Below are 23,340 nucleotides of genomic sequence, written 5' to 3' on the forward strand. Positions count from 1 at the left end.
AATTGATCCTTTTCAAATCGAAGAAGCGACTGAGGCAGTGAATCCTAACGGACGACGCACACATACATGTTTTAGAGTAAGAAGCACAACGATCTAATGGGCCGATTCCTGATTATGTAAATGATACCTACCCTTAGCAGAAGGCCTGCTGCAAATTTGCAACGAATTTGCAGGAAATTTGCTGCAATGTTGCTGCGAACTTTGCTTAAGGTATGCAATCTGATAATTAATGAACAATATGACAAGACATATTCTTGTTTTTTTGTGTGTGTCCTTAAATTCAGCACTTTAATTTTAAAATACATTTAGAGTCAAATTTTGGCCACAAAAGCTGACCAAATGCCAACATAGTTTCAGATAGTATAACTTAGAGAAATACCAAAAGAAATCATTTCATTTATTACTCAAAATGATTTTCGATTGGATAATATAATATGCCGACTTTCTGTATTGTAAACATGTATAAACGGGGCAGATAAAAAGTTACATAAATACGTCAATTTACCCGAAAAATTAAAGAAGGTGCAGTTTATAGCTCTACTATTGCTGATCGAGTGATTAATTGGGTGATGTTAGTGACAGTTTATTAAAACCGGATTTGACGGGTTACTTTAGCATCCCATCGATCCCTTTCCCTAAACATTACGAAATCGAAATGGTGCCCCGCAAAATTTTATGAATCAAACGCTGATAGAATTCAGACAAAGATGACTTTGTGTGAAGGTTGCTTTCATCGCTCCCCACGTGTCTTAATGTTTGAGATGGTTCAAGATACACATTCAAGTACAGTATGTCGTATCTAAGTTTTATCAGCAACTGATAGAATTTATAAACAAACGTAGCTCACTAGTATGGGGTGTCTAGCAAGACCATGTATTTTACAAATTTGTCTTAAATTTAATTATGAATAAGAAGAATAGTGAACATGTAAGAGAAAATGACAAAAGACGCGCTTTCAGATTTGTTGGCATAATGCAATATGGATATCTTATGGGTAACAATTCTTTAAACCAGAAGAAAAGAAATTTACTAAGTAAAACTGAACATATATTTTACTTATACCCTGTACCCTGTAGGTATTACAGTTAAATACTAAAAGCAGGTGATTCATCGCAGACAATTTTCCCGGAAGAGCCAAAGGAGAGATCACCCTGGGGTGTTAGGAATGGAAATCTTAACAGTTGTTTTTTGCGTTCTTTCATTTGGAATGGTTGCGAACTGTGCCGTAGGTAGGCCTATTCATTTTTATGACTGAAATAATGGGCGATCTAGCCGAGATGGATTACCTTGAGTTAGTCGATTAGAATAATTGGTGTGAGCGAAAAGATAATATTAAGGCGAAAGTACTAAAAATACCAACAGCTAATTTTGTTCCTTCCGCTGCTTTAGAATGATTTATATATAACTTGTGTTCAATGGTACGATGGTTCAAGCTATAATAATAGAGCACTATGCACTAAGCGCTTTTGCCCAAATCAAGCACACGTTCATTTTCAATTTAGATGTTCCTGATAATAGCGGCAAAGAGTTCATCATAGCTTTCATGGACAATGCGTTCGAAAGTGCAGTCAGTCTGAATCTATTCCTTACAACCAACTACCCGTCTCCTATTCAAGTTCGTATATCTGCTCATTCATCCTATCTCTACCGCCTTCCACTTCGGAGTAGAACAGCCAACGTACGTAGAGGTTTAATAACGAAGGTTGAAATTCCTAATAGTTTTGCAATGCAGAGCTCGAGCATAGAGTTTAAAGGAGTCTATTTGTCTGCAGACGAAGAGTTTATTCTCTATGGTTCCAATGCAGAATCTTATAGTTTGGACGCATTTCTAGCTCTCCCGGTGGATATTCTTGGGCAAGAGTACATAACTGGTAGCTACAAAGCCTGTGCAGACACTCTTCCGGCACTTGTAGGACTGATTGGCGTTCACAACAGTACGCAGATAGAAATTACTCCTCCTAATGGTTCGGATATTATAGTTATGGGCCAGAATATAAATTCTAAAACAGTGATTACTCTCAACAGATTGGAAACCATTCAGATCCAATCTACCAGTGACATCACAGGCACAAGAATCAATTCATCAAAACCAGTAGCAGTAATGTCAGGCAATAAGTGCACTAATATTCCTTGTGGAGTTGGTGCCTGTGATCATTTGGTGGAACATATGTATCCAATCGATAGATGGGGCTATACGTACACAGTTGTTCCATCAGCTTACCGGCAAAGTGGGGATATTGTCCGCGTTGTAAGCAGTGCTGATGACACAGCAGTCGACATTACCGGTGTACCACGTTTTGTCCTTCATAGATCCGGGTTCTATGAATTCAAGGTATTAAAGAATGCACCTGTGTTTGTCAATGCCAGTAAGCCGATTATGGTGTTGCAGTTTACGCAGAGCCAAGGAACAGATAATCTAGAAAGTGATCCATACATGATGGTTGTGCCTGCCATAGAACAATTCTCATCCAGTTACACCATCGCTACCGCCAATCTTCCTGACAAAGTTTACAAAAACTTCGTAAATATAGTCATCAAGAACAGTTCTAAAGAAGACCTGAGAGTTGATGGAGCCGCTCTCGATGGTGTTGAATGGCTGGCCATTCCCGGGACAGACTTTATTGCTGCTCAGCTGAACATCACTGCGGGCACACATCGCATAGAGCATATGTCTCCAGTCCAAACTTTCTCGGTATTCTCTTACGGGTTTGCTAAGTACGTTTCTTATGGCTATCCAGGAGGACTGAGACTGGCAAACCTGGACGTGACCAAATGTGTGCCGAATACTGGTCAGCCGGCAGATGGCGTTGATAACGACTGTGACATGAAAATTGACGAAGAGCTCTTTAATGGTATTGATGATGACGACGATGGCGTAATTGATGAGGATTTGTCTTCCCTACCTCCGGAGGTGGACTTTCCTAAAGATACAGTCATTGTGTCAGGTAAAGAAAAAGATAAGGTGCTTAAACATTCCTTTTCATCATAAAAAGTTAATGGACTTTTTTTCGAAAATGCCTCTTTGCGCTAGACTACAGCAATATTCACATCTGGACATTTGTGGTTAATTTGCAGGCAATGAGACAGGTACTCATAATTTAACAATTGAAACTGGCACCCCAAATGCGACTGGCTCTGAGCGCTGTGTTGCCTATCGCGATATTACCATCAACTTCATAGATTCGACCAATGACCATGGCTGTTGGATGGACATAAAGCGCACGTGGGTCGTTCAAGACGGGTGTGGGAACATTGTACAGGCGACTCAGAACGTGTCCGTGTACAGCTCGTGGAAGGCCTTCCGGGCAGATCCGTCATTCAATTGTACGGGTTTGCTGCAGAGAGTTGGCTGCAACGAGAGCACAGAAGGCAAGTTTAAGGCTTTTATAATCAAGTTAACGGGATGCAACTTGTGCAGATGTGATAAAAATTGAGGTAAAGACAATATATTTCAAGTAAAATTCAGGTTGCAATGGCATAAATTATAATCAACTGTTGCTGATATTAACTGTGAATTCGTGCCATATATTTTGCAATGATACCGTTTCAATACTAAGTTTCAGAGATTGGTCAATGCACAAATACCCCATGCAAAGGGAATGGAAGTCACTTTGCTCTTGTTGATGGTTATAAGTGTAGTTGTGTTCTGCCTGGAGGCGGCGCTAAATGTATTAAAGGTAGGTAAACGATACGGCGTCTTGAATTCTTGACGTTCGTCTTTTCTCTTTCTGTAACTGTTTTTAAATATTTGAAAAAAATGTTACACAAATAGTTTAATTTCACCATGTGGTTTTTATTTAACATACAGCATCGAAATTTTAGTTGCGTCATCCCTAGACTGTTTTCGAAACTCCATTAAGAAAAATTCCAATCGCAGCTATTGGGAATAAGCGTCAGTTACCTGAAGTAAAAAGCTACACGTGTAAGGTATTTTCTGACCTTATCCCTAATGATCTTATGCCTTCTGCAACAGAAGACATGTCTGGTTCTCCATTATCTTTATAGATAAGTGCGCTGGTGATCTTTGCCACAATGGAGGTGTGTGTATCAAGAATGAAACTTCTTACCAGTGTATCTGTCCAACAGGGTTCCAAGGAAAACACTGTGACCAAATAAGTAATTACTGATAACTTAATAAGTAAGATAAGGTCGAGAAAAAGGAAATGTATTTGCAGTACATTTGAGTGAAAATGTTTTTATCGACATTAAAAACGACTTAAGCCCAACAAAAGCATGCAAATTCACGGTGGTGCAAGAATATATCCCACTGCAATCAAGCATCAGTTGTAGGGGGCATTTTTTATGGTGTGTGTATCTACAACGAGACGGCTTACCAGTGTATCTGTCCACCAGGGTTCTTTGGAAGACATTGTGATCAAATATGTAATTATGATAGATAAATGGAAAAATGAAGGGGGGGGTTAATTGCTGTGCAATTGTCCAATTTCTCCACTTGCACTTTCTGCACATAGTAACCAATAATGTTATTACAGGGAGTGCATTGGACCACTATTTTGGAAGAAGATTAATAAAACAAAAACACTTTTTCTACATACCATGAAAAGGTCTATTCTGCATTATTGCTGATTTAAGCAAACTAAAATCTCTTCTGTTAACTCCCGGAAGAAGAAGGATAGGGCTATTGCAATCAAGCATCAGTGGTAAAATACTGCCTACGGGTCTCTATTGTCTTTTTAGATTGGTGTGCAAGTAATCCTTGTCTCAATGGAAGTGTGTGTATCAACAATGAGACGACATACCAGTGTATCTGTTCACCAGGGTTACGCGGAAGACACTGTGATCAAATAAGTTAATATTGATTATATTACTATTTTTTAATTTTCGAGTTTGTCTACTTGTTTTATCAGCCTTGATTACGAGTAGTTACCACTGTTTTAAAAGAAGATTAAATAAACTAATTTCATCAATGAACCATGATAAGGTTTATTCCACGCTTCAACGATTTAAACAAAATAAAAAAGTTTTTCTGTCCCAGGAGGTAAAAGTATCAATAATCAGAGTCAGATATTTGTTCTGGCCGAGTCTTATTTTTTTACATTCAATAAATGTCTACGGACGTCATTTTCTATTTTTAGATTGGTGTGTTGGTGATCCATGTCTCAATGGAGGTGTGTGTATCAACAATGAAACAACATACCAGTGTATCTGTCCAACAGGTTTCCACGGAGAAAACTGCAGTGAAATAAGTAAATATTACACTGATTACCTTATACGTAAGGCATGGTTAGGACAAAGATTATCTGTTTGCAGTACACGGTCCAATTTTTTGGTTTTCAATGAGAGAGCTGTGTTGATGTCGGTGTAACATGACAGAGAGTTCCCCATAATATTTTGTACATTTTGTACATTTTGTACATTTTTTATTTGTACAGGTAGGCCTCGCCCTAGATTTTGATCCACTTAGGTCAGTCCAACTCTAACCATTATAACTAAATGGAGGGCGAACTTTCTGTTACACAGACCCTCAGCTTCGTTACACCGGTATAGCGTCATGTTTTGTCCATTCCACGAAAAGAGAACTACATTGCATAGGGTCGAAAATTATTATTATTATTAGTTTGAAGCGTTATCTTTACAAAGTCGTCCTTACCATGCACCACGACAAGTTTTTCCCACATTTAAAATGTTTTTAGCTAAACAAGGATTCTTACTCTCGCAGTAGACCTATAGGCTTTATTGCAGTCAAGCATCAATGGTAATAGAGACAGGTCTTTCGGATGAAGGTATCTCATTTTTTCTTCATTCAGTAACTGTCTACGGCCTTTCTTTGTCTCATTTTAGATAGGTGTGCTGGTGATCCTTGTTTCAATGGAGGTGTGTGTATCAACAATGAAACGACTTACCAGTGTATCTGTCCAACAGGGTTCCAAGGAAAACACTGTGACCAAATGAGTAAATATTGACTGTATTACTATCTATCTATTTGGAGTTTGTCTACTTTTATTTTGTACATTGTTGCCACTATTTTGGAAGATTTTTTTAAAACCATTTCATCTATGAAACAAGATGAGGTTTATTTCACAATTTTAAACGATTTCAGCGAAAAAACTTTTTTCTGCTAACTTCTGTAAGTAAAGTTATGGCGACCATGGCAGTGAAGCATCAATGGTTAGAGACAGGGTTTTCAGATGACCGCCACTCTTTACTTTCTCCATTTAACAACTGACTTCAGACCTTCCTTGTCTGTTTTTAGATTGGTGTGCTGGTGATCCTTGTCTCAATGGAGCTGTGTGTGTCCACAATGAGACGACTTACCACTGCATCTGTCCACCAGGATTCCATGGAAGGAATTGTGATCAAATAGGTAAATAATGATAACTTTTGAAATACAGAAGGCATGGTTGAGAAAATACAAAATGGTTTTGCAGTACAGGCGAATAAAAAGTTTTCCTTGGATTAAGCAAAACAAAAATACAGTGCAAACATTTGAAAATACAGGAATAAGTTCTATTGCAATCAAGCATTAGTAGTTTCGGTTCAACAGACCTCCATTGTCTTTTTAGATTGGTGTGTCGATGATCCTTGTCACAATGGAGGGGTGTGTATCAACAATGAGACGACTTACCAGTGTATCTGTCCACCAGGATTCCATGGAAAAGATTGTGATCAAATAAGTAAATATTATACTGATTATTTAAAAAGAAAATTGTCTTTTGTCACATATTTTGGTTTTTCATTGAGAATTTCTACGTTCATATGTAAACTTGTTTGTTTTATCCGTTTCACTTTAAAGTAAACTACATTGTGATGTACAATGTACATGGTGTTCGACATGAAATACAAATAATAATAATGTTTATTTGAGTCTAAAACCCAAATTTGTACAGTAGACTTTACAATGCAATGTGAATAGATAATGAAAATGCTAGAAAAAGAAAAGAAAAAGTATTAAAACAAGAAAAATTTATTTAAAAATAATGTAAAAAATAAAATTGTAACTTTATCACTCACTTTAAAAAGTTGTTAATAAAAGCCTATTCTTAAATTTTGAAAAATGAGAATTGAACTGAAAAATTCTATTATAAATTAAAACAGTTTTAAGCAACACTTAACGGAGGTAGAGGGACAGGATCTACAGGTATTGAAATCAAGATCCAATGGTAAGTGACAAACTTTGTTTTACTGTATTTTATTTTCTAAATGAAATAACTGTCTACGGGCCTCCTTTGTCTTTTAAGACTGGTGTGCTGGTGATCCTTGTCTCAATGGAGGAGTGTGTTTCAAGGGTGAGACGACCTACCAGTGTATCTGTCCACCAGGATTCCATGGAAAACATTGCGATTACAGTAAATATCGATGAATCAATGAACAAAACAGAGTTGGACGGTATTTGCTGGACACATCCTTTTCAGAATGTCTGTTTTTTTTCTTTTAACATCGTACAACTAGCCTGCTTAATTAAATGTTTTACTGATGATTAAACAAGTAGCAAGGGTTGAGAAAAAAGAAATGCATTTGCAGTACATGCACTTGTCCTATATTTTCGTTTACTTTTTCGAAGCTTGTCTACTCAATACTTTTCTGCATTAATTACACTTACTCAGCATTGATATAATGACATAAGTATACTGTACATAACTACTACTTTTAAGAAAGAATGCTTTTTTCACGGTACATATACAAAAAGTTTATTGTACATTTCACACTATAGAAAAAATTGAAAAACGTTTTCCCGCTAGCGCCCGAAAAAAAATAATATAATGCATCAGTGATTAACAAAGAGGAATTTTTAAGACAACCCGCCATATTTTGTACAATAGACAACTGTTTATGGGTCTCCATTGTCTCTTTTTAGATTGGTGTGCTGGTAATCCTTGTCACAATGGAGCTGTGTGTATCATCAATGAGACGACTTACCAGTGTATCTGTCCAACAGGATTCCATGGAAGACATTGTGATCAAATAAGTAAATATTGATTACAGGTCTGGATGGTATTTGCTGTACACACCCATGTCTATATTTTCTGTTCTATCTTTGAGGATTTCGGAGCCAAGTAGACTTGTACAGTTGGCAGGCGATTTGTATACTTTCCATAATCTTTTAAAAGAGACATTGTTCAGTTAACTACTTGTAATATATGTATTTATTTGAAGCACGCATAAGTTGCAAAAATATAAGTTAGTGTCATCCCCAGAAATGCACTGCGTGACGTCACGCCTAGCCCACTGCGAATGCGTGCATTTTTAATGAGTTGCTAGATTGCTATAGGAAAATGAATGGGTTCGCGATTCGTGGGTAATTCGTGAGAATTGACAAAGTAACGGCCTGATGTCGATAGACAGAAACGCTGTGCTATGCTTCAAGCAACTCCTGACCAAATATCGCTAGGGTTTTTTTAAAAATTCTGTTGTACACACGTACTAAGAAGTTTGCCGTATATTGCCTAGCCTACCCTCAGCAAAACGCAAATATTTTCAGTAATAGTGATTTTAGACGGTAAATTCATTCAGAAACAAAGGCAAATTAATTCGTTGCCGATAGCACCAGCAGATAGCAGCAACATACAGAGTCTGATGAAAAACTTTCATGGCAATTGGAGATTTTTTACCACTGTACAATGGAGTCCAAAAAGAGCACTTGGCACAAATGTAAAACTGCCCAGTGCAAGGCCAAGAATTCAATCAGTATTTTCAATCATATTATCAGATTCTACATAAATTGACTGACCATATCACTACTCAGTATTTAACTAATCTCTTAATCCAAAATTCCTATCATCATTTAATAATTATGCAAAATTCTTCTTTCAGATTGCTATTTATTTAAATTTTTTATGCTACAACTGTTCCAAAATAATCTTGTAGTAAAGGAAAAATGCAAATAAGAAGTGGAAGACCAATTTTAACCACATTATTCAATTATTTGAATATAAAAAGAATAAGATCACGATTTAACAAATTAAAATAATCTTTCATGAACTCTTTCATGAATAACATATTAAACAAAAATAAAAGTTATAAATCAGTGGTAATGGCTTATTCTGGAATATATGACCTCTGCACATCATCAGTACCTGACTTGGTACAGTATAGTTACTACTTGGATACAGAGTTAGATTTAATAATGTAACAATAAGAACAATATATATTATAATAATAAACTTCTCTGCACATATCAGACGCTTGTTACCATGAACTAACACTACTTGACAATGGGCTGAGCACTTATCACAGAGTCTGTGTGCGATGCCATTGTTGTGCTGTGATTGGTTAGTTGAGTCACGTGAAGCCCTACTGTTGCGCCCTCGCGTATCGCGTGAATGCTGCACATTTCTGGCCATGCGTGGAAAAATCATGACTTTAGCATAGTGCAGGATTGATGTCTGAGTCAACTATCTAATATTACTGCAACACGTAAAATATACCTTGATCATGCATTTTTGTGCTTTTATTTGACAGATTCTCCTGCGAGATAAGGCAACATGGCAAGATAAAAAAACATTGATTGCAAGTTGTATGGACTCTTATTAAATATTGTTTAATTTAACAAGTTTATCTGATTCCAGTTGAAAATTCGACCACAGCCGAGTCAAATGCCCTTGCAGCTGCCCAAAAGACGAGCCCTGGCAGTATCACCGTTGTTGTCCCTTCTGTCACAGCAGCTGGAGTGGCACTGGTATGCGTGGTTTGCATTGCCGCTGCATTGTGGAAGCGGAAACAGAAGAAAAGGTATTTCGGTTTTGGTGCTGTCTGCTTTTTGCTAGTTTTAGGGACTCAAAAGTTGGAACTTTGTAAGAATTTGGAAGAAAAATGTGTGTAAATAAGTAGAATTGCGTGTCTCATTTTCAAGTTATTTAATATTTTATTCGATTATTTGATTTATAGTTAATTATTTGATTAATATTTAGTTATTTAGTTCATTCCATGTATATTATTACTTTGTAGAAGAACTAAACTGGACATTGTTCTCGCAACAAATGACGACCCCTTTCATTTTCTTATTTGTACACATTAATTCAATTATCATTCATTTGTTTGATTATCTGTTGTCTATTTTGTTTTTATTGGAGGATTGCTGAACGTCTATTTTACTATTTATAGGAAAATTAAACCTGCCCCGAGTGATGCCCCCTTGGACCAAGAAGAACAAAATGACGTAGAAGATGATGATGAAGACATTCCATGTTCTCCTCCTTCAGAAGCCGTTATCGCAGACCCACCAGCAACTGCCGTTTTCTCAGCGACTCCTTCTGGATCAGGCTCCGAAAGGTTACACACCGGAAATAATGAGAATAGTAAGGGCGACTTGGACCGAGAGGAACAAGCTGACGTAGAAGATGATGATGAAGAGACTCCATGTTCTCCTCCTTCAGAAGCCGTTATCGCAGACCCTCCAGCAAATGCCCTGTTCCCAGAGACTTCTTCCGGCTCAGGCTCCGAAGGGTTACACACCGGAAGCAGTGAAAATAGTCATGGCGACTTGAAAGTGATCGATCCTGGACAATCGGATCAAAGTCATGGTATTACGGCTTCAGGTGACGAAGCACACCTCGTCGGAAGTTCGAAGGAAGCACTCCCTCGGCGACTGCCGCCTTTGCACACATAAAATTGTGTACAATGCCACAGTAGTATAGGGTGTTTTGTAATTTTTTCGCCATATTTGATATAACAAAAGGGAAATAAGGATGGATTGCACAATGTACAGTGTATATGCGAATTTCTGCTTGGACACAGAGAAGGGACAGCTTTGCCAGCCGAACTTTGTGCCAATTGTGATTTTTTCAGAGGTATGGACATGGTCTACCTTGGAGATCAAGAGACAATTGCTGAAAATTCCAGGAATTTATGTTACTATGCCACTATTTAACGCGCACTCTCATGTCTTTTAACCTTCTATGTCTAACCAGAACCACGTAATAATATAGCAATGGAAGATGATGATGCCGCCTTTGCATGCACATAATGGCTTAAAACGCAGTAGTATACAGTAGCATAGGGTGTAAAGTACTAGTTTATGGTGTTTTTTTTTTTTTTTTTTTTTTTTTTTTGTTTTGTTTTTTTGCGGTATGTTATACCTGAGTAATGATGGCAGTGCTAGGTTGATACCAGGCCAGAGATTGCTTATGCTTACCAAAACCAACATGAAATACAACGTTTATACCTTGTATACTTGTCTTATTTTTTCATTGAGAACACACATTTTAAAATGATTCAATAGGCCTTTTGCAGCTAGATGGCTAGATGTTGACTTATTTTTTACTGCTCTTCAGCATTCTTTTGTTTACTGCAAGCTCTTCAGTAAACAGAAGAAGTTAACATCTAGCCATTCAAACGAAGCTGCAAAGGTCTATCAGAAGTGGAGAAATATCAGATAAGTCTATTGGTCAAATGAAGCTGTTTGCAATTTTTTTTACAAAAGTTTGCAAGTTCATCACTTTGTGATAATGTTAAAAATCTTATACTTTTGTTCTTCGTGTGTTTGCCAATTTTCCTTTAATAGCTTCTTATTAAAATACAGATATGTATACGGCTGTGTTACAGTGAAACTACATATCCTCTGAGCAACGACAAACTTAAATCAAGTATGGGCTTTGTGATACTCAATCGAGTCAATATTATGCTGTCGTTATTTTCATATCAAATACTTGGAGAAACTTGTTGTTCAGTTGAACGGGCTACCAGACAAGTAATTCAGCCCAATTATGTGAACCTTTACCCGTCTGGTGCTTAGAAAAACTTGCACTTTCAATAAATTTACGATTGGATACGACTGTGTCAACTTGATACTTTCTATGAGGGTTCAAATCAAACTTGGTTTTCAATCTAATGGCTTGGTAAATCAACGACAACGCCAAAAGTAAACAAAGTGGTGATTGTTGCTTCCTATTAATCAGTCGATGTAATATTATGCTACCGTATCAAACAGATTTTCATGTGAAAAGGAACATGTTGGGTAAATTATTTTTTACAATTAATCATCAACGGCAGTCATAACAAAACAAGAAAGAGACGCTTTTAAATAGTCAGAGAAAGTTTTATCGCTGTTGACTTGCTGGTATTTCTATTTTGTAAGACCTTCACCGCCTCCTTTGATTTATCACATTTAGACTAGCGACACCTACGTCTGTTACATGTATGAAATACCTCCCTTTAGGTCTGGTAACAGCTATGTCCCTTGCCTCTTATATTAGGGCCCCACTAAAGCACATTGTACATGTACTACACAAAATCACACGCTTTCAACATTACTAGCGCACCCTATGGTCAGAGTACCTCAATCCACTGGTCGGGGGTTGGACACAAGGCCAATACAGTCCCTATAACACGCCTTGGTCTAAATTATTTGTCACTGAAGAGAATCTGTGGTGTTCGATGTCACAAATCTTTTTTCTTTCTCTTTTTAAGAATGGGGTATTTCTGTGTATAAAGAATGCCCTTTTATATAAAGATAAATAATAGGCGTAAAGCTGTTTGCTTGTTTCTTGTGACCTGTAAAATAACTCTTCATAAGGGCTGTGTAGAAAATAGAGAAGGCGTCAGAAGCAGTCTGTCCCAGAAGAGGTAAAAGAGTCACCGTGAAAAATGAAACTGCTGTATTTTGTCATTTGCGTTTTATATGTATGTTTTCTGGGAGTCGACACAGGTAAGGCCATTTTATGGTTTAGTATCTTATTTGAATATTGTAGAACTACATATATGTAATATGTGGGTTATATATTGTGAACAAAGCACAACATAGAAAACTTCCACACTTGCAAAAGTTGTGATATTGTAATAAAATCTTAATAGTTAAACTACTTTCATATAGTTGTATAAAGGTAGTTTTAATATATAAGACACAACATCATAAAAACTAACATTGTGCATACACATCTTTATAAAAATGCATTAATATTTTGAGAAGTAGCACCAAAGAAAATGACATTTTACATAAGTCGGTTATTGACAGAAATCGTAGATTATTTAAGATAGTTTAAAGATATTAAGATTAGAGCTTATGATGTAGTATTGTGTCGTACATTGTACCGTCAAATATGCACGCGCCCTGAAGGCAAAAGAAAGGAAAGGGCTTTGAAAAAGCGTGGGGAAATTATAGTAGGTCCTGGACTGGTTCCTTTTCCATGTTAGATGTCGCAGTGCTGCCGCTGAGTCACGATGCTACCGGTTAAAATCGGTTATCACATGATCATGTAATGAACAGTAAGTGACACCAAATAAGTTAAAAGCATCCTGCAGAATGCCATATCCTTGTCTTATCAGTGACTGATGTAATTTATAAACAGAAGTAGCCTTCTGGTATGCGGTGTCTCGCAGGATCTTGTGGATAATCTATATATATTTAATGACAAATTAGAAGAATAGCGGGTATGTCGGTAATGAGAACAGACGTGCTTGCATATGGGTATATGTGATCTAACACAATATGTGCATCTTATGGAAAACAATTCCTTCATCAAGAAGACAGAGCAGCGAATAAATTTGAAAAGAATATCTGATCACGTTTTCCGTGTACATATAATCTGTACACTGTAAAAACAGTGTTTAGCATTTAAATACATACAACACACGTTAGGCACCTATACGCATTTAGAAATCTGTGTAAATGCTAAACGCGTATAGCTTTTCAAACGTTTCACAGAAGAAAAAGCTAGACACGTTGGCATTGTTACACGTTTAGCTATGTGTTTAGCTTCACCGGCATATGATTCTATAACAAGTCTATCACAAGCTAAGCACATTGGCTAAGCACTTCCCCTGCTAAGCGCGTGAGGCTGCTAAACATATGGAGCTGCTATAGGTGTGGAATTCCTTAACGCGTGGAGCTGCTAAACAACATGTTTAGCTTTTCAAGCTCGTCACAGAAAAAAATGCTTCACAATCCCATATATACGATCCCATAACAAGTTTATTACAAGACTCAACAATTTTGCTTAACACTTCCCCTTGTAAACATATGGGGCTGTTGGAGGCGAGAAGCAGCCTGCTCGAACGCGTTGTGGCCTTCTCTGCAGTAACGTGTGATTATTTAAAATAGGCCTATTAAGTAATATTCCAAATAACAAATAACGTTTTCACGACGTTATCAGCTGGTTACATGATGGTGATGGTATAGAATAACGTCATGGTAACGTTATGGGTGTTTTTAACTCCATGCAAAATGATGACCTTGCAGTTTTATAAGCGTTTATAACATTCTGGAAAAACATTATTTATTTAGCGGTTAATTCCAAAATGGGCTTGGGCTAGTCGGCGACTAGAGCGGTGCGTTTTGAAAAATTTTCGGACTATCGTTACCAAAATAACCAGCATGTGATGAAAGCTTAAATAAACCATTATAATGAATACCCCACCATCATCCTGATGTTCTATTGTTCATTACTTCCGGAAAAAAATAAATGAACATCAATACCTTAACCCATTTTATCAAAATATGAAAAAAATGTTTTAAAGTAAAAGTGGTAGTTGTTTCGTGTCTTTAGTAAACTAGTGAATTTTCCTAACTTGTTTTTCAGAAATATATTCCAATTAACTCCCTCGCAAGGCCAGCTAACACAAGGATGAATAAGTCCCGCTGTAAAGATGATGGAGTGAATCAACTATGCAAGTTGACAGTTCACGGTACCCCGTTATAGATATAGCTATAGCAGTTAAAGGTGACCGTGACTTTACGCGCGCGCGCGCGCGCGCGTGTGTGTGTGTGTGTGTGTGTAAAAGAGAGAGTGACTGAAACAGTTGAAAACGTTACAACCTTAAAGTTAAACAAATACACCCTACATTAATTAGGCGTCAAGCACGTCAAAGCGTGTAACATGTTAATAGGCTAAACGTGCTTAGGTGCTAAACGCGTGGAAAAAATGAGACAAAACAGGCGCTTAGAAATGTGTCTCAGAGCTAAACACTGTTTTTACAGTGTAGATAATGCGGTTATTTAAAAATACTAAAAAACAATTATTCTGTCGCCGACAATTTTATTGGGAGAGACAGGGATAACTCTAGCTGTAAAAATATAAATGTTAATCGTGTCATAGTTAGGCTTACTTCTTTGCCTGAAATAATGGCTGATCTAGCCGAAAAACGAAAATTCAGTCGCAATTTTGAGTCAGACGATTACAATATTTGTTATGAGTTAGAAGATAATGGTATTTCAAAGCTCAAGATGTACCACAGCTGTTTTTGTTACTTCCACGACGCTGTTTTAAAATTATTTATATATAAGTTGTCTTTAATGGTACCATTGGTCAAGTCAAGCTTTTTAACAAAATTAAGCTCTCCCTCATTTTCATTTTAGATGTTCCTGATAATACAGGTGTGGCAGGGGTGCACGTCCTAGTAACGCGAGTCCTGGGAATGCAAGTCCTGGGAATGCAAGTCTTAGGACATGCATTGCTAGGAATGGAAGTCCTAGGACATATGTTACTAGGATTCAATGTCCGTAGGACAAAGAGTCCCAAGTAATGTAAGTCCTACGTGTAGTAATGCACGTCCTAATGGGACGTGCGTTCCTGACATTTAAGTAACGCATGTCCTATATAGTTTACACCAAGAAATGACATGCATAAATAGATATAGAGACATACTAATTTTAAAGATATAATTAACGTTTGCTTTATTCTATTTATATGACATTTTATCGTTATATTTTACAATGTTTTTATTTTTCGATAGGCAGTTTTTATGCATATTAATGAACAAACAAAAACAATTTATTTATTTTATGCGTATTTTTCATCTAGTAAATATATATATATATATATATATATATATATATATATATATATATAAACAAAATAAGGCACCATCCAAAGGCATCTCTTATTTTCATTCTTTGAGGTGTACAGTGTATATTATTTCATGTCCTTTTCTACTGGGGTGTACCTTTTGTGTTTTTTGTCTTATTTTCTCTCTCTCTCCTTTTCAAAACCTTATTCCTATGAGAAAAATCACTAAACACTGGGTCTCCGTTCTTAGATTTATTTTTCGTTTTACACTCGCTGAAATTGAAAAATAACCTCAAACTCGATGGAAATTTGCTCTTGGAAAGTATGGGCTGAGAATTAAGACAAATCAAGACAGTTTAGAAATTGAAAATTGCAGTAGATGTATATAATGTTCTGTAATAACCTTTTGCTATTTTGGTGCTTTGACACTTAAAAGACAAAACAAAAAATAGTTGTAAATGTAATGAGCACGGAATTTCGAACACATATTAGACATGAAAAACACCATTAAACATTATGCTACAAGTAATAAATAGGGGAAAGGGTGGGTAAGGTCATGTCAAAGGTAGGTCTCGAAACCATAGATGTAACAGAACGTTTCATGAATTCTTACCTTCTGGTCTTGTTAGCTAACCACTATACAGACGAGCTGAAGTTGCAAACCCCTCGTTTTTTGTCTGATATATGGCGCACCAGATGGATTTCATATACATCTATAGTTTTATCATTTAACAGTATTATTGCTTAAGGAAAGGACTTTCAAATGACAGGACTTATATTACTGTCATGGGTGTAACAGGAATAAAAGTCCGACAGTATTACAAGTCCTACCTACTCTAATTATGAGCCAGGAACCTAAGTCCCTGTAGGACTACTACATGTATTCCCAAGTAATGTTAGTCCTCGGTTCCTGGGGGACTTGGATTACTGTTACACCGGCAAAGAATTCATTATAGCTTTCATGGACAATGCATTCGTAGATCCAGTCAGCCTGAATCTATTCCTTACAACCAACTACCCTTCTATCCAAGTCCGTATATCTGCTCACCCACTGTATCTCTACCGTCCACCACTTCTTACTAGAACAGCCAGCGTACGTAGGGGTTCAATAACGCAGGTTGAAATTCCTAATAGTTTTGTAACACGAACAAAGAGTTCAAAAGTCTCCATTTGTCTGCCGACGGGGAGTTCATTCTCTATGGTTCCAATGCAGAATCTTATAGTTTGGAGGCATTTGTAGCTCTCCCTGTGGATATTCTTGGACAGGAGTACATTGCTGGTAGCTACATATTTTGTACGAGTTCTCTTTTTCCGCTTATAGGACTGATTGGCGTTAACAACGATACAGATATTGAAATAACTCCTGACCCTGGCATGGATGTAATAGTAATGGGCCGCACTGTAAGTTCTAAAACAGTGATAAGTCTCAACATATTGGAAACCATTCAAATCCAATCTACCAGTGACGTCACCGGCACAAGAATCAATTCATCAAAACCATTAGCAGTAATGTCAGGCAATAAGTGCACTAACACTCCTTGTGGAGTCGGTGCCTGTGGTCATGTGGTGGAACAGATGTATCCAGTCGATAGATGGGGCCATACGTTCACAGTTGTTCCATCTGATGACACCGTGGTCGACATAACCAATGTCTCGCGTTTAGTTCTTCAAAAATCAGAGTTCTAGGAATTCTATAAAAGACGCAAAGCAACTTTTACAATATTTTCGTTACAGATGTCCCTGACAACAGTGGCAAGGAATTCGTCATCGGTTTTATGGACAATATTGGCATCGAAAGTTTGAACTTATTTCTCACCACCAACAATCCTGCCACAGTTCAAGTCAGGATCTCTGCCCATCCCAACCTGGTAAACCTTCTTCCACTTCAGAGCAGAACGGCAAACGTAAGTCGCGGCTCCGTTACGAAGGTTGACATCCCAATAAGCTTTGCCATGACGACCACATACAAACAGTTTAAAGGTTTGCTTTTATCCTCAGATGACGAATTCATAGTCTATGGTTCCAACGCTATGACAGCAAGTTTGGATGCGTTTCTAGCCTTACCAGTTGATACTTTGGGGCAGGAGTACATCACAGGTAGTTATGAAGTTTGTTTGAGTTCTTATCCTGCACTTGTAGGACTGATTGGGACTCAAAACAGTACACATATCGAAATAACTCCTCCCCCAGGCAAGAGTATAATTGTTATGGGTAGCACAGTAAGTTCCAAAAAACAAATTATTCTGAACAGACTTGATACCATTCAAATCCAATCTAACAATGACATCACCGGCACGAGAATAAATTCATCAAAACCGCTAGCAGTAATGTCAGGTAATCATTGCACTCAAGTGCCCTGTGGGGTTACCGCCTGTGATCATTTGGTGGAACAGATGTATCCAGTCGATAGATGGGGCTATACGTTCACAGTTGTTCCATCAGCTTACCGTCAAAGTGGGGATATTGTCCGCGTTGTAGGCAGTACCGATGACACCGCGGTCGACATAACGGGTGTACCGCGTTTAGTTCTTCATAAATTCAAGTTCTATGAATTCAAAGTATTGAAGAAGGCACCTGTGTTTGTAAATTCTAGTAAGCCGATTATGGTGCTGCAGTTTACGCAGAGCCAAAACACAGATGGTCTAGAAAGTGATCCATATATGATGGTTGTGCCTGCCATAGAACAATTCTCATCCAGTTACACTATTGTTACCGCCAATCTTCCTGACAAAGTTTATAAAAACTTCGTCAACATAGTCATCAAGAACAATTCTAAAGAAGACCTGAGAGTTGATGGAGCCGCTCTCAACGGTCTTACATGGCTGGCCATTCCCGGAACAGACTTTACTGCTGTTCAGTTGAACCTCACTGCGGGTACACATCGAATAGAGCATATTTCCCCTATTCAGACTTTCTCAGTATTCTCCTACGGGTTTGCCAGTTACGTTTCTTATGGCTACCCAGGAGGACTGAGACTGGCAAACCTGGACGTGAATAAATGTGTACCGAATACTGGACAGCCGGCAGATGGCGTTGATAACGACTGTGACATGAAAATTGACGAAGAACTGTTTAATGGTATTGATGATGACGAAGATGGCGTAATTGATGAGGATTTGTCTTCCTTGCCGCCGGAGGTGGACTTTCCTAAAGATACAGTCATTGTTTCAGGTAAAGAGAAGCCATGGCACTGTATATTTTAAAAAGATAAAAAGTACATATTTTTCCTCTTGTTGGGTTCAATGCACGGTGTTTTGATTATGTTTCTTTAAGATATTTTTATCGTGTCAGGTTAAGTTCACGCTGCTTAAATACTGCTTCTGAGTCAATCGGTGGATTTCTAAAATGATAAATATAATATTGAGTACAGTCATATTCACTTCTAAACTTCTGTGGTTAATTTTCAGGTAACGGCTCAGTTGCCAATAACTTAACGATTGCAGCGGACACCCCAAATGCGACTGCCTCAGAGCGATGTGTTGCCTATCGCGATATCACCATCAAATTTACAGATTCGATCAATGACAATGGCTGTGGGGTGGACATCCAGCGCACCTGGTTCGTTCAAGACGGGTGTGGGAACGTAGTCCGGTCTATTCAGAACGTGTCCGTGTACAGCTCATGGAAAGCCTTCCGTGGAGATCCGGCATCTAACTGCACAACAGTACTGCAGAGAGTTGGTTGCAAATATGGCACAGAAGGTAAGGCGGGCTTCTTTAGCTCTTAAAGTTTTGCGTACCTGACGCAACTTTGCTACATGAAATAAATAGATGTATTAAAGAATTTTTCAAATAAAATTCAAGTGACATTAGTATAAACTATCATCATGCAATTCTTGCTAATTCTGTTTGCTAATGCAAATGCTATTTGCTAATTATTGCGTTCACATGTAGATAATGTAGGATGTGTTTGTAAATTGGAAGACCCCCTCAATAGTTTCAGAGATTGCTCAATGCACAAATTCCCCATGCAGTGGGAATGCAAGCCACTTTGCTCTTTTTGATGGTTATACGTGTAGCTGTGACTTGTCTGGGGGCGGTGCAAAGTGTATAAAAGGTAGGTGTTTGATCACATAATATCACTATGAGGTTATGTGTACATGTAACAAGGCCAAAACACAGCGAGAAGGTCAAACGAAGGAATCATAACGTGAATAGTGATACTCAATATTGATGCAAACACGCCATTGGGAGACAATAAGGTGCCATATCTAGGTTAAAGATACATGTGCATTACGATATGCATTTTTTCACCTAACCTTATGTTTCATTCATTAACGAAAATGCATGCATCTCCATTGTCCTTTTAGATTGGTGTGCTGGTAATACTTCTATCAGTGAAAGTGTGTGTGTCAGCAATGAGACAACTTACCAGTGCGTCCAGTGTACCTGTCCCGTAGGGTTCCATGGACAACAATGCGATCAAATAAGTTAATAGTTATTACTTTATAAGTAATGCAGGGTTAAGAAAAAGAAAATGTATTTGCTGAACAATATAAGTAAAAGGGTTAGCCCCAAATGGTCAAAACAAAGGCAGAAGTAAAGGGAAGGATGATAAACGCTCTCAAGGGATTTTTTTTTTTTTTTTTTTTTTTTTTTTTTTTTTTTTTTGCTGCATCCTGTTGTCTACATTCAATAACTGCATACAGGGTTACCACATAATATGGAATATTATTTTTTGTCGAGCAAATGTTCTACAAAATATTTCATTTCTCTCCAACTATTTTAAATCCAAAACTGAGGTGTCACTTTATGTGTAGCCAGGTGTGTTACCTAATTACCATGCAACTTTCGAAACAATTAATGTAAGCAGTTGCATGTTCTGTGGTTAGAAATGTGAGGGGTGGTCTTTTCGGCAATTTCTGCCCTTGTATAAAAACACATGGGTTTTGCCAATCTTTGGAGTGTATTTGGAGAAACTTGTTGTCTGAAACTTGTCAGTTACGTTAAAGAAGATATGGTTTGACAGCTAAGCAACGCAGCTTACTATGGGATTCTTGCTCTCAGAGAAAATGGCTAGAAACGGACAGCCATTGCCAGACAATTCAACATTTTTCAGGAACCGTTAGTAAAGTCCTCCGAACCACTGCTACAACAGGGGCACCTACTCCAATACTTCCATCAGGGTGTCCGCGTACCACAACAAGAAGACAGGATCGCCTTCTCCTTAGAGTGCGCCGTGCTGGTCGTACAAAGACAACCGGTGTCCTCAAAAAAGAGTGGCAGAATACCTTTCAAACGCCCGTTTCAAGGTCCCTTGTGAACAAGAGATTACAGCAAACTTTATTTTGCACGAAGACCAGTACGGAAACCTCTGTTTACAGCAGTCAGGTCAGCGACGTCTGCAATGGGCTGGGGACCACGTGCATTTGCAGCTAAAACACTGGAATCACGTCGTTTTCAGTGATGAGGCCAGATATGGAATTTTGGGGGTTGACTGTCGAATCCGTGTCGGCCGACGTGTACGAGAGGCATAAAACGATGATTGTGTACTACCTAGGGTGCAAGCAGGGGGTGGTAACGTCTCTGTTTGGGGAGCATTCCATGCCGGTGCCCAGAACCAGTTGGTTTTTCTAGGAGGCAACCTCAACCAGGGTCCCTACAGAGACATTCTACAGCAAACAATGCTTCGATCTGTAAGAGTAATCTTCAGGAACAACTTTGTATACCAAGACGACTGTGCAACCCCACATCGAGCTCGCAGAATCACTGTTTTTCTTCAAAACCAATGGGTTCAGCAACTGCCCTGGCCTGCAAACTCCCCAGTAATGAACCCAATTAAAATCTGTGGGCGGAAGTAACTCAGAGAATTAAAAGCTATGGTCATCGGCCGGTAAATAGTGATGAAATGCGACAGGCAAATATCACTGCGTGGAATGATATCCCCATCCAAACTCTAAAAAACGTGTCACAGGGTATGGCATGTAGGATGAGGGCGCTGCAAGCGACTGCTGGAGGTCATACCCGCTATTGATGACTTTTCATGATTTACTGTAATGATTTCTTTGACTGTGTAACATATCACTGTCCGGATGCTATCATTTTCTTTAATATCTTAGCTTAAAGTTAATACTGACATCAAACTGTTGATATGGTTTTCTGGGGGTGTTCTTTTCTTTTGAATGACATCTTATGTCAGATTTGATATTATTGACCAAAATATCTCACAATAGAAGACTTGATATTTTTCTCACTCAATAATATACTTTTTTCATGAATCAAGCCAAAAAATATTTAATCAGCACTCAAAAATAACTATGATAAAAAATATTCCATATTAAGTAGCAACCCTGTATGAACCTCCATTGTCTATTTTAGATTGGTGTGCTAGTGATCCTTGTCGCAATGGAGGTGCGTGTGTCAACAATGAGACGACTTACTCGTGTATCTGTCCACAAGGATTCCACGGAAGACACTGCTATTACAGTAAATATCTGTGAATTATAATAACGGCATTTGGCATTTGCAGTACACACCCTTAATTTTTAAATCTTAAAACGTCTTATGGTTCGTCTACGCACACTTTCCGCTTTAAATACGCATATTTACATGTAGCATTACTATGAGTATACTGCATTTATAATTTTTACTATTCACGCGTATTGAGAATTTTTTAAATTATTTAGGCAAGTGGAAAATGTGCCCTGTTAACATAGAGTGATGCTAGTTATGGCAATGAAACGATAATGGTGTTTTTTTCTGACAACGTATCATCTTTTACAACAATAACTGTTACGGACCCCCATTGTCTTTTTAGATTGGTGTGCTAGCGATCCTTGTCACAATGGAGGTGTGTGTATCACCAATGAGACGACATACCAGTGTATGTGTCCACCAGGGTTCCATGGAAGACATTGTGATCAAATAAGTAAATAATTATTACTTTTTAAGAAAGGTTTGGGTGGCATTTGCTGTATACACCCTTGTCCAATTTCTCTGGTTTATTTTTTTTTTAATTCCAACATTTGCCTACTTGCACATTCTGCTTTAAGTAGAATTAGTTATAATATTAGTACAGTGCAGTGGATATTGTCCACAGCAAGAACTTTGGAAGAATATCAATGAAACAAAAACACTTTTTCCATAGACCATGAAATGTTTATTCTACAATTTTAACCGAATTACGCAAACTAAAAAACATTTTTGTTCACCTGGAAAAGAAAGATAGTGGACATTGAAATCAATTATCAGTGGTAATGGACGGGTGTTTGTTTTTGACTGATTCTCATGTACTCCCTATTAAATGGTCTCTTTTTAGATTGGTGTGCTGGTGATCCTTGTCTTAATGCAGGTGTGTGTATCAAGAATGAGACGACTTACCAGTGTATGTGTCCGAGAGGGTTCCAAGGAAAACACTGCAGTGAAATAAGTAAATGTTACACTGATTACTTAATGCGTAAGCCAAGGCTACGAAAAAGATAATATGTTTGTACATGAAGTACATGGCCAATTATTCGGTTTTCATTGAGACATTTAAAGCTGCTGTGACGGCATGTTTTAAGTTTTGTCAGTTCTGCATAAAGAGCACTACATCTTTAAGGGTCATGCAATATCCGATTGAAGTAGTGCTTAACAAGCCACACTATAATAATAATAATTATTATTATTATTATTATTATTTTTATTATTAAGGCCACTACTTGTTTGAAGGATGATTATCT

At 37.8% G+C, this 23,340-nt stretch overlaps 2 protein-coding genes and 1 long non-coding RNA gene across 4 annotated transcripts; all 3 read left to right on the forward strand.

The window, feature by feature from the left end:
- The first annotated feature begins 1,066 nt into the window (after positions 1–1,066).
- Positions 1,067–11,218, forward strand: LOC106177996 (uncharacterized). Of its 2 annotated transcripts, XM_087008692.1 has the most exons (14): positions 1,067–1,229; positions 1,503–2,945; positions 3,076–3,369; positions 3,558–3,677; positions 4,006–4,116; positions 4,699–4,809; positions 5,097–5,207; positions 5,803–5,913; positions 6,215–6,325; positions 6,525–6,635; positions 7,200–7,307; positions 7,817–7,927; positions 9,528–9,690; positions 10,063–11,217. In XM_087008692.1, exons 1-14 carry the CDS (start codon positions 1,166–1,168, stop codon positions 10,565–10,567), a joined length of 3,474 nt encoding a protein of 1,157 aa, XP_086864818.1. In that variant the 5' UTR covers positions 1,067–1,165; the 3' UTR covers positions 10,568–11,217. The 2 variants fall into 2 exon arrangements, with proteins under 2 accessions (XP_086864818.1, XP_086864819.1); XM_087008693.1 differs by lacking the exons at positions 4,699–4,809; positions 5,097–5,207; positions 5,803–5,913 and having other exon boundaries at positions 10,063–11,218.
- Positions 11,219–17,307: 6,089 nt separating this feature from the next.
- On the forward strand, positions 17,308–19,407 carry LOC112042140 (IgGFc-binding protein-like). Its single transcript, XM_087008751.1, has 2 exons — positions 17,308–18,851; positions 19,088–19,407. The coding sequence occupies exons 1-2, from the start codon at positions 17,456–17,458 to the stop codon at positions 19,405–19,407; spliced, it is 1,716 nt and encodes a 571-aa protein (XP_086864877.1). The 5' UTR covers positions 17,308–17,455.
- Positions 19,408–21,973: 2,566 nt separating this feature from the next.
- On the forward strand, positions 21,974–23,048 carry LOC147763120 (uncharacterized). The gene is made up of 3 exons (XR_015333390.1): positions 21,974–22,105; positions 22,437–22,547; positions 22,938–23,048. It is a non-coding gene; the product is annotated as an uncharacterized LOC147763120 (long non-coding RNA).
- The last annotated feature ends 292 nt before the right edge of the window (positions 23,049–23,340 follow it).

This window comes from Lingula anatina, chromosome 3 (genome assembly GCF_051362555.1).
Source record: "Lingula anatina isolate TDL-2025a chromosome 3, LinAna3.0, whole genome shotgun sequence".
Classification (NCBI taxonomy): Eukaryota; Metazoa; Brachiopoda; class Lingulata; order Lingulida; family Lingulidae; genus Lingula; species Lingula anatina.

What these genes read in the sequence shown, in the direction of transcription:
- LOC112042140 (XM_087008751.1), top strand. Translation starts at nt 17,456, where the DNA reads ATGGACAATATTGGCATCGAAAGTTTGAACTTATTTCTCACCACCAAC. An exon ending in AGATACAGTCATTGTTTCAG is followed by an intron (nt 18,852 to 19,087) that starts GTAAAGAGAAGC and finishes GTTAATTTTCAG; the next exon opens with GTAACGGCTCAGTTGCCAAT.
- LOC106177996 (XM_087008692.1), top strand. Translation starts at nt 1,166, where the DNA reads ATGGAAATCTTAACAGTTGTTTTTTGCGTTCTTTCATTTGGAATGGTT. An exon ending in CTGCAACGAGAGCACAGAAG is followed by an intron (nt 3,370 to 3,557) that starts GCAAGTTTAAGG and finishes TTCAATACTAAG; the next exon opens with TTTCAGAGATTGGTCAATGC. An exon ending in AAGACATTGTGATCAAATAA is followed by an intron (nt 7,928 to 9,527) that starts GTAAATATTGAT and finishes ATCTGATTCCAG; the next exon opens with TTGAAAATTCGACCACAGCC.